The sequence below is a fragment of the Tachysurus vachellii genome, chromosome 13, assembly GCF_030014155.1.
Source record: "Tachysurus vachellii isolate PV-2020 chromosome 13, HZAU_Pvac_v1, whole genome shotgun sequence".
In the NCBI taxonomy this organism is placed as follows: domain Eukaryota; kingdom Metazoa; phylum Chordata; class Actinopteri; order Siluriformes; family Bagridae; genus Tachysurus; species Tachysurus vachellii.
Window position 1 is genome coordinate 13,449,744 of NC_083472.1, and position 10,684 is coordinate 13,460,427.

Here is a 10,684-nt window from a genome sequence, read left to right on the forward strand (position 1 = left end):
TGCAACGCCCTCATATCCTCAGACACCCTCACTGAAATATAGAGTTACTGCAAATACAGAAAATAAAGGCAAACGCATGCAAACATATGCGAAAACATATCAAATATGTTTCACCTATTACGAACACGTGTACATTTGCACCTCCGTGCAGTTATCTAAACAGCCAATCATGTGGAAGCAGCGCAATAGATCCAGTTAATGTTCACGTCAAAATAAGAAAAGGGTGTGATCTCGGTAACTCTGTGACTGTGGTGTGATGCCATATGGGCTGGTTTAAGCATTACAGAAACTCCTGGGATTTTCTGGGATTGATGATCTCCTGGCGATGAATCTGCATACCGGCAGGAGGTGAAGTGGCTGGTGCTATGGTGCAGTCAGAACAGTCTAGAGCTAAACACCCTCAAAACTGTGGAGATGATAGTGGACTTTAGGAAAGACCCCTCAACACTACTCCCCCTCACAATATCCAACAGCCCTGTGTCATCTGTTAGAGGCCTTCAAGTTTCCGGGCACTACCATTTCCCAAGACCTGAAATGGGGGTGCAACATGAACTCCATCATCAAAAAGGCCCAGCAGAGGATGTACTTTCTACGCCAATTAAGGAAGTACGGTCTGCCACAGGAGCTGTTGATGCTGTTCTACACTGCAGTCAGTGCATCTGTCCTGTGCACATCCATCACTATCTGGTTTGGTGCAGCAACAAAAGAGGACAGGAACAGACTGCAACGCACGGTTAAAACAGCAGAAAAAATAATTGGTGCCCCCCTGCCCACTCCCCAGGACTTGTACAACACAAGAACCAGAAACCGGGCAGGAAAAATCACCACTGACCCTTCGCACTCTGGACACAACCTCTTTCAGCCCCTCTACTAAAACTGCCAGACACAGGAACAGTTTTTTCCCCAGGCAATTACCCTGATTAACAACTCACCATAATTATATTCCCTGCTTTATAGCATAAGTACTGCATTATTAGACCTGTCAGTCATCACATCATCCGTGTATGTTACACACACTACTGCTGCTATATATTGTACTAAAAGCATAATATTGCACATTATTTAGTTATTATATATAGTTATTTGCACCATGCACTTCCCACACTTTATGTACATAACTGATCAGTTACATATTCTGTATTCATATTTAATACTCATAATGTCTATTGTATCACATCTGCATTGTCTTGTATAGTCTGTGATATCTTGTATAGTATAGTGTTATTTATGTCTGTACTTTTGAGAGTCACAAACAGCTGGAACCAAATTCCTTGTGTGTGTCAACACACTTGGCCAATAAACCTGACACTGATTGATGATCTCCTGGGATTTTCTGGGATTGATGATCTCCTGGGATTTTCACACACAAAAGTATCTAGTGTTTACACAGAAAACAGAAAAATATATTGTGGGCAGAGCCTGCAGGTTGAAACATCTTGTTAGTGAGAGAGATCAGAGTCTTTAATAAGTCAAATATTCACTCTTTACAATTGTGGTGAGCACAAAAGCTTCTCAGAATACACATCACACCTTGAGGTGGATGAACTACACGGGCAAGACTACATCAGGTTCCATTCCCACCAAACAAGAACAGGAAACTGGGCACAGACTCAACCTAATCTGTACAGCTGAAAACTGTGTCTGTGGCCATAAGAGACTCAGATCCTTGTTTGTGGTTGACAGGAGTGGAACAAAATATGGTCTTCTTTTGCACTATTTTAGTGCTTCCACTTAAAGGTTTGATGTTTTGTCATGCCATGATCTTTTTCACACCATTCTTTATAAAGTTGTACATTGAGAGAATATTGTGTACTAAAATCCCAAGAGATTAGCAGTTTCTAAAATTCTTAAATCAGCCTATCAGCCCATTATTACACTGCAGTTAAGGCACTGTGTCCCAGTTTGCCTGCTAACTGTCCTGAACAGTATTTGAAATTAGACTTAGTGTGTCCCAAATTGTAACCTGGTCTACTGTTTCTGGTGTTTTAAAAGTGAATAATGAAAGAAGAAAAACTGGAATGCAACGGGGATTTGTTTACAGTGACAGTGACTAGGCATCAGTGTTATCTCCCATTAAATCATGTTTTACCGTGTCCCAGTACTTACATTACACACTCACAAAAAGAGAACATACTTTTAGCGCATGGTATAATTTGGTGAAATGGAATGCGGCAACTGTCTCTCTAGAAGCACATAAAAATGAGGTTTTTAAGGAATAGATAGATAGTACTTTTGGTACTTTATTACCCCAGTGGTTTTGGGATCATCAGAAGACTTAACTGTGATGTTAAAACAACCAGCCTTGCTTCTTTTTTGAGAGGTCCATCAGGATTCCATCACACATCTCTCAGAAATATTTCCACTTTCTTTTTTGTTATATTTGCAGCATGTTGGCCCCCAGTGTAATGTTTGTGTTGCCAGTTTAATGCATATATATTTAGCATTTTTAATGTTTTTTTCAAGGCATTGAATCATTTTAGCCATTGTAGCATATAAGGGCTATAAACATCTAAAAGCTCTGAAAGAGTTGCAATCTCCCTTTTGCATTAGCTGCTCCCTTAAAAGTAAATGACAAATAAAAAAAAAGATTAGCTTTTCAAAAAAAAAGATTAACATATCAGTAAGAAGACGAGGAATAATATTTGCTGCATTTTTAATTCTTCATCAGGGTAAAGCTTTATTTCAAAATTAAGGAAGGCCACTCAAGCGAATTCAACAAGACATGTAGTCAAAAGTTTCTAAATTAAAAACATTGCTAGTGACAAAAGTCTGTTATAACAAAACCCCAGCCTCTGTGCATCTCACATTTCCAAAAACATTCTTCAAATAAAAAGTCTGCATATGTGGTATAACGTGCAGAGCGTCTAGTGACACAAAAATAACTGCTTTAAAATGAAAACATTTTGATGAAATAAAAGAAATTATTGTGAAAGCTGGAACAGGAAACAGATTGAATTGGTAAACTTTAATACCAGAAAATCAGTGAAGTACAATATGTTGGATTGGTTACCAAGAGTAAGGTCACTTGGAGTTCGCATGGCCCATAAACTTTGGCTTCTTTTACTCTGCCCCACTGCTCAGCTCAAAGCAAACAGAAAGTAAAGGGGGCTTATTCAGGCACTCTATGGTGGCAACATCTACTTCTGTGTCTCTGACAGAGAGCTTGTGAGGGACAGGAACCTCTTGCTTTAGCAGCACTGCTAAATTGCCTTGATTTGGCCAGAATTCTCTTATCATCATCATGTGATGGTCTTTCTTCACTCTTCCCCTTTCTCGTGTATATTTTTGGCATCCCTATCAGCCTTCTTCTCGCCAGCCTCTGATCCTCTGTGGCGGCTCCTTGCTCCTGGCTGGTACAGCTGGATGGCAGGGCGATCCTAGGGCAAAGTTAAAAGGACTCATTATGAAGAAAGACTGCACATTTATCAAGCAAGTTGTCTCACTGTAACCATGATGTTGGAGAGGAAGGTGTTTAATCGGCGCTTCAATAAACGTCCACTCACAAGCATGTCCATCATCTCTATGTTCGTAGATCTGTTGTGTTTTGCTTTGGTTTCTCTGAAGTTTTTAATAACTGATATTGAATCAGAAGGTTTTGACTAAAAGAAAAACATTCCCTTCACAAAATGCTGTAATATTTAACCATGAAATAATTACCACATGAGAGAAATATTTGGCGTGTTCTTGAGACTAAAAAGAGACAAGGTAGCTGTTATAAGGTGCTTTCAAGTGAGCATTTTAAAATAAATACATATTTATTTATTTACATGTATTATTTTTGCAACAAACCAGTGACAAATTAGTCATTTAACATTCTCGTATGTACTGTTTCATGTATCTGTAGACATGCATGCAATATATACTGCAAAAGACAATTTACCTTGTTCCTTAAACGATCCTTTTTCAGATTTTCTTCCTTTTTAGCATCTTTAGAAGATTTGTCAGATGGAGTGGATTCGCCCGTATTCTCGTTCTTTCTCTTTTCCCATACATACTCCTTTTCCTTTTTGTTCTCGTCCTCTCTGTCTCTCTTTCTGTAGACGTTTTCTCCATCGTGATGCTCCCTCCTCTTCCGCCGTTCCTCGTCCTGCCTCTTGATTCTCTCTCTCTCTTTCTGCCGTCGCTCTCGATCCCGATCTCTTTCTCTGTCGACTTCACGATCCCGATGCTCCCTGCGTCCATCTTCCTCATATCTGCAGTGAGTTCAGATAAAGCACTAATCCAGTTACTATTTTGATATGAATCTGAACTAAATTTCAAACTAGAACAAATCAGACACAGTGAAATGTTTGGCAGAAAACAGCTGGCTTTTTTCTGAACTCAACAACAAAATGGCAAAAATGCTCTGAATACAAACTTTCTTGGCTTGTCCTCTCTGTGTTCGCCATTTTGACGTTTCTTTTCATTTGCTCCTCCTGGAGCTCGGTCATCCTTCACTTTCTCCCGCTCCGGCTTCTTGGGTTTCTCTTTGGGCTTTTCGTTGTCAGTATTCTCTTGCTTCTCTAGTTTCTTCAGGAGCTGAAGCAAAAACAAATGTTAACAGAATAGAAAAATCTTTACAGGCACCACATCATGAAAATCAAGGACTTTTAAGCACTTTTTCCAGCACCTATTTTTTATTTTCAAGCCCAACAGGCAACATATTGAACACCTGAAATGTCTCAACAATCCATGAAAACATGCCATAAATACCATCAACTAATAGAAATAAAAAACAAAGTAATATAATAAAACAAACTGCCCTAAATGTTCTTTTTGAATAATATACTCAGGTTTAAAATGCAAACATGTACGAGACTTCATTTGTTGCTACAATAAAATTCTAGATATCTTTTCATATATATGAAAAACACAGATTTTCAATCTCTACCCGGTTAATTTTATTTTATTTAATTTATAAAAAAAAAAAAAATAATTCCATACTGAAAGCTTCATAATATTTCCATCAGGCAATAACCTTTTTCTTCCTTTGCAGCTTAAACCAAAAATGTGACCTTTGCTTGCACTCTCTCTATTAAACATATTCAAATTCAGTCATAAATGTAATCTCATGCTACTTTTTTCATGATAAAATAATAGCACATTTATGCAAAACCAGAGGGTCTGCCATGTACATAATAAAGTGTTCAGTGTCAATCATTTTAAACTGTTATTAATGTAAACATCTAATGTAGCATCTAAAAGTAAATGTAAACAGACAGGCCAAAAAAAAAAAAAAAAATACAGATATGGTCAAAAGATAGGACCTGTGCATCAAGACCTGACTGTGAGGTCATTGTGAATCGAGGTGACTGTGAGGTGACACTTTTTATATCAGTCAAACAGCCACTTCGGAATTATGGCGGTTTGTGTGGGAATGTCATAATTATCATTAAATAATCACAAAACAATTTTATTTTTCCGGAGTGAAAACTGCTTACAAATACTCCTTGTAATTCTTTTTTTAAACAAAACAAGCCAATATTCTAGACCGTAAATTTCTAAATGCTAAATTCAAGCACTTTAGGCACCTTGTACAAACCCTGTCTAACAGAGCATTTGGAATATTTATTTATTTAATTTACATACTGAGCGCTGACAAGCAAACACTGCAACTGTGCCAACATCTCTACATGTAACACACTCGGCTAAAATCACAAAAAACATGGTCAATAATACTCTTGTGGACTCCAAGCTCTAGCTCCAAGCCAAATTCATTTTGCTCCACTTGTTTTTTGAATGTTTTTGGGGTCAACAAAAATGTACAATTACTTACGAGTTAATTGGTTCAAACTGCTGCATTAGATTACAGTATTCTGATCCCCATAAATGTCTTAATGTAAATAATTTATGGATAAAATAAGCAAAAGTAGTATGAAAGAAAAACAAATTTGTCTCGATGGCAAACAGACATTCTGGGCAACAAGTTTCTTTTTTAGTTATTTGTATTAGTAAATTATACACAGTTTCTTGGTTAGTAGATGTACCTTGATTTTTGGCTGCTCCTCCTTAGCTTGGTCCTTGTCCTTTTCAGGTGCCTTTTCTGCTTTCTTTAATTTCTCAGCTTCTTTGCGCTTCCTTCTGTCCTCTTCTCTCCACTTCCGCCGCTCTTCATCCCGCACGCGTTTGCGCTCCAGCTCCCTCCTCCTCCTCTCCTCTTTTTTTTCCTCTCTTAATCTCTGTAAAGTGTGAATTAGTATTTCTAATCATGAACAATACAATGCTGTCCAAAACCATGCAAGCAAATGTGGCAGCAAAGATTCCTTCTCTAAATTACATGTGTTGTGATTTGTTGTGAAGACATTAGGCCCTGGTTTCTATTGAGCATGCAGGCTGAAGTTTTTCCAACACAGATCATCTATATCAATATATACCCAACAGTTTTTAAACAGTCAAAGAGTTTTTGCCCTTTTACATTCAGACAAATGAAAGAAACAAAAATATAGACAATGTTTACCTGCTTATTCTTAAGGAAGTCCAAGAGAGGAGTTGTTTTCTTGGCTAAGTAAAGAAAAGACAATTAAAATAATAACAACGATTCTTCAGGTAGCTTTTGTTGTAGAGTTCAATAAGTAACTTACCAACTAGCTCCTTCGTCTTAGCCTCTATTTCTTCTAATAATGTCTCAGTTGTTGACGTAAACTTCTCCTCATCACCATTGTAGATCTCCAAAAACCTCTTATAATCAGTATCTATAAAAAGTCCATTCATATAAGCACATGATCAGTAACAGAAATCTGCGACTTTTGTTTCTCTGGTCTGATTTCTTACCTTCTTCAATTGTTCCACTTTTGGAATCTCTTTTCTTATTCCTCTTTTTAGCAATCTTCTGGAATGGTGCAAATTCAACAATTGCAGGATATTCTTGTCCTTTACATCAAAGACACATTATGATTATTATATATTATATCAGAGAAGGCAAAGAAGGCATAGAAAGCATAGAATGGCACATAAAACAGCATAGGATTAAAAAAGAGGGAGGTAAAAGCTACCAATGACAAATATTATAAGAAACTTATTTACAAACCTCGATTATCAATGAACACATAACCATCAAAACGGTCTCTGAAAAGTACAATGTCCTCCTGGTTCTTGAAATTTAGATATGCTCTTGCAAAGAGATGAGGGTAGAGACTGTATAAACAAAAACAGCGTTTGATTTTTATTTTAGTAGCTTTTTTCCATCCACCATCACACTACTGAACGCTGTAAAAATACTGTATATAACTTCTGTACAATTATACATACAATGAACATATTACATCCTGTATTGTTTATACTCCTCATTCTCTACACACATTGTGCCTTACATACATCTGTACTATTTTATTTATGTGTATCTATATACACCTTACTGTACATACCTTACATAATATTTCACATTCATATATATATATATATATATATATATATATATATATATATATATATATATATATATATATATATAAGTATATTTTGTGGACTTGTTTACTCAGCTTGCAGTTTTTTTTTAAATGCCATAACCTTCTACTGGAAGAAGGTTCTACTTCTTGTTTCTTTTCAACAATGTCCACACATCTCTGCACTGTTATAGCTTTTATATTTATTTACTGTACATATTTACATATCTACCTATATATATTACATACTGTACATGTTTAAATATATATCAAAATATATTACATACTCTACACGTTTACATATATATCTATATATTACATACTCTACACATGTTTACATATATATCTATATATTACATGCTGTACATATACTACATATTTATCTGCACTTGTCTATTTGCACATTTGCTACTCTTTGCACTTCTGGTAGATGCCAAACTGCATTTTGTTGCTGTGTATCTGTACTATGCAATGACAAAGTTCAGCTACAGACCTGGTGTCACTGGAGAAGAACTCGAGATAATCCACCTCGGGCAGAGGCTGTAGCTGCTCCTCCAGCTCTTCTTTAGTTAGACTTGGAGGGAGGCGGCGGATCACAATCTGATTCGAACAGAAATCAAATCATCATCATCATCATCATCATCATCCAACAACGCGTTCATGACAAACAGGAGCTCCAAATCTTCCGCGTTATTAACATGCTGCCACCAAAACAAAGTTAGCTGGTTGTTTTATTATTAATATTTTTTAAATCTGAGGAAAAGCAACGAGTTTGTTAATTTATTTGTTTGCAGATGATCTTTGTGGAACGAAAAGTTGTAAATCTTTCATTCCGCCACACATCCTTAAGGTCGTAGATCTTAACGTTAAATAGTTTTATGCTAACCGTCCCTCCAGATTAGCGACAGCCGAAAACACTACAAATGCTGCCCTCAGCAGCGACTAACACCAAACTCACAACATTATCTGCCTTTTCTTTAACCAGCCAATGAAGTAAAGAAAATTGCGATAGTGCTCAGAACGGTGTAACTATTTTGTTGTACAGATTTATATTATGGATGAAGCTAAGAAGCTAACTGCTTAACAACAAACAAACTAGCTACCTTTGTCATGGCCTCCTTCTTCTCTTTATTTGGCCTCTCCGTTCTTTCATTTTCTTCACATTTGATCTCCACTTTCCTCTCTTTGGGTCGCGTATTTTCTTTGTCTTCTTTCATGTTCCAGAATCGAGCAATAGGATGTACTAAGAAAGCTGTGAAGAGGTGTTTAGTTGAAGCTTTTACTTCGCTCAACTTTCTGTAGCAGTTTCACGACACACAGACAAACGCTTCTGATTGGCTGCCTGGTCTCTGACCCAGGGATATTAGGGATTGTCGATGTAGTTCAGGATAGTACAGGAAAAAACAACTAGCTAATTAGACAAGCCGCAGCACGCTTTCCTGTTGATAAAAACAGCTTAGAGCAGCAAAATTCACCCTACAAGACCCCTATAGCAGCTGTATGAAATTCACACTGGTGTGAACTGTCTTCTGTTTCTTTTTTCGTTTTGTTGTTGTTGTTGTTTTTTAGCATTGTACCTAACGGAAGTATACAATGCAAAGTGGTGCTTCTGTTCGACTGGTATTACACAGCAATTATTTTACAAATACTATTTTAAAATTTATCCTGGTTTAATGTCATTATTTACTTGCGTTTTTAAATGTATAATATGTGATATGTAGATATCATAAACTCAGCACAAGAGAGGCTAAAAAAATTATGCAAACCGGAAGTAGTGGACTATCTAGCGGAAGTCGGTGCGTGACCGTCAACGCAGCAGCCATTTTGGTCAAATAGAATTTAGAGAACAAGAACAAAATTAGAACAAAGAGAATTTATTTCTTTATTAGTGCAGTAAGACAAAATCCCTATTAAACTGCATCTCAGACACACTTTACCTTCATCATGTGGTATGAAATATTGCCTGGATTTGCTATAATGACGGTTTGTTTGATCGTTCCTGGAGTGGCAACTTCTCAAATACAGAAATTTACTAACGGTAGAAAGGTGAGTGCTTAAAGCTGACTAGAGTGAGTTTTGTTTACATCTAAATTGCCGTAAGTGACTTAAGTTCTGGGATTTTAACTCAGTGTTCTGATCTAGTTTAGACCATAAACCCCAGCCACTGCTGCCCTTAATATGTGTTTGTTTGTTTTTGTCAAATTTGGCATGAAAATGTATGTATACGTTAATAAGTATATTCAACATCACAGTGCAGCCTTTTTGTGTGATTAAGCAATAGATAAATAACGTGTTAGTTTCATTGGAGGAAATCTTAGCGCCATGACAGACTTTTATTTTACATGGTAAATAGTAAATCCAGCTAATTTTATGTGCTATATAGTGTATATATAATTGTACTATCGTGTGCTGAATGGTGATGCCTTTTCTTTGTGCTCCTCACTTGAAATTACAAACAAGATGATCTGAAAGGAGACTCTTGAGAGGAGATGAGTCTCCTCTCGTGAGATAAGAGACTGCATCATCTCTTGTTCATCTGCATTTAAGTCTGTTCAACTTGTTACCTCGTTTGCACATTCATATGAAAGCTTGTTCAAATTCAAAAACAAGAATTCTTTCTGTTTATAAGTACTGCATATACCATGTACAGGGTCGTATATAAATTAAACAAAGATATTTTTCAACATAAATCTAACATATCATTATGGATAGATAATTAAGGTTTTTACATGTTTTCCTCAGTCTCTCTATTGATTAATATGTGAACCCAGAAACCTCACTGAGCCATTCAGATATGAAGTTATGTTTATGCCTTTAAGCATAAAGATTGGCAAATAGAAATTAATTTCTGTCTTAAAAATTAGTATATTTTGATTAGTACAATTAGCTAAGTTTTTCAGAAAGGTTTTGCTGGTCTTACAAGATTATCTGTATTACAAGGTTAAAAAATGCTATATTCTTGCCATTCTTTAATACTTAACCTAATTTTGTATTTAGGAGAAAAGAATCGCAAGAGTTCCTTACCAGTGGTACCTGATGGAAAGAGACAAGAGGGTGTCAGGGACTGGACTGTATTACCAGTCAAAGGTCAATTTATATTATTAAATTAATTCATTTTATTGTTTATTTTGTTGTTGTCATTTTTGTTTTTATATTAGTGTGCAACTTTTTTTTTCTTGTTAAAGCGATTTCTGAAATGTTTTTTTGTTTTCACAGGGACTTGAAAACATTAAATGAAGATCATACCAAACCCCTTTCCCTGTCCAAAGGTTTAGCAGCGTGCATTTTGACCAGCCATCTATTAAAATAATGTATATATGATA

At 36.2% G+C, this 10,684-nt stretch overlaps 2 protein-coding genes across 2 annotated transcripts; one reads left to right on the forward strand and one right to left on the reverse strand.

The window, feature by feature from the left end:
• Window positions 1-2,650: 2,650 nt before the first annotated feature.
• upf3b (UPF3B regulator of nonsense mediated mRNA decay) lies at window positions 2,651-8,696 on the reverse strand. The gene is made up of 10 exons (XM_060885496.1): window positions 8,465-8,696; window positions 7,855-7,961; window positions 7,007-7,113; window positions 6,751-6,849; window positions 6,561-6,671; window positions 6,437-6,480; window positions 5,967-6,158; window positions 4,358-4,518; window positions 3,881-4,193; window positions 2,651-3,377 (listed from the first exon to the last, which is right to left on the reverse strand). Exons 1-10 carry the CDS (start codon window positions 8,576-8,578, stop codon window positions 3,258-3,260), a joined length of 1,368 nt encoding a protein of 455 aa, XP_060741479.1. The 5' UTR covers window positions 8,579-8,696; the 3' UTR covers window positions 2,651-3,257.
• Window positions 8,697-9,149: 453 nt separating this feature from the next.
• Window positions 9,150-10,684, forward strand: ndufa1 (NADH:ubiquinone oxidoreductase subunit A1). The gene is made up of 3 exons (XM_060885965.1): window positions 9,150-9,407; window positions 10,359-10,448; window positions 10,578-10,684. The coding sequence occupies exons 1-3, from the start codon at window positions 9,306-9,308 to the stop codon at window positions 10,596-10,598; spliced, it is 213 nt and encodes a 70-aa protein (XP_060741948.1). The 5' UTR covers window positions 9,150-9,305; the 3' UTR covers window positions 10,599-10,684.

Bases quoted from the DNA above. Each gene is read 5' to 3' on its own strand.
- upf3b (XM_060885496.1), bottom strand. From the start codon at position 8,578: ATGAAAGAAGACAAAGAAAATACGCGACCCAAAGAGAGGAAAGTGGAG. The intron at 6,672-6,750 runs GTAAGAAATCAG...GACTTTTTATAG, and splicing joins AAGTGGAACAATTGAAGAAG to ATACTGATTATAAGAGGTTT. The intron at 4,519-5,966 runs GTACATCTACTA...TTTTTGCTTCAG, and splicing joins AGGAGCAGCCAAAAATCAAG to CTCCTGAAGAAACTAGAGAA.
- ndufa1 (XM_060885965.1), top strand. From the start codon at position 9,306: ATGTGGTATGAAATATTGCCTGGATTTGCTATAATGACGGTTTGTTTG. The intron at 9,408-10,358 runs GTGAGTGCTTAA...TTTTGTATTTAG, and splicing joins AATTTACTAACGGTAGAAAG to GAGAAAAGAATCGCAAGAGT. The intron at 10,449-10,577 runs GTCAATTTATAT...TTGTTTTCACAG, and splicing joins GACTGTATTACCAGTCAAAG to GGACTTGAAAACATTAAATG.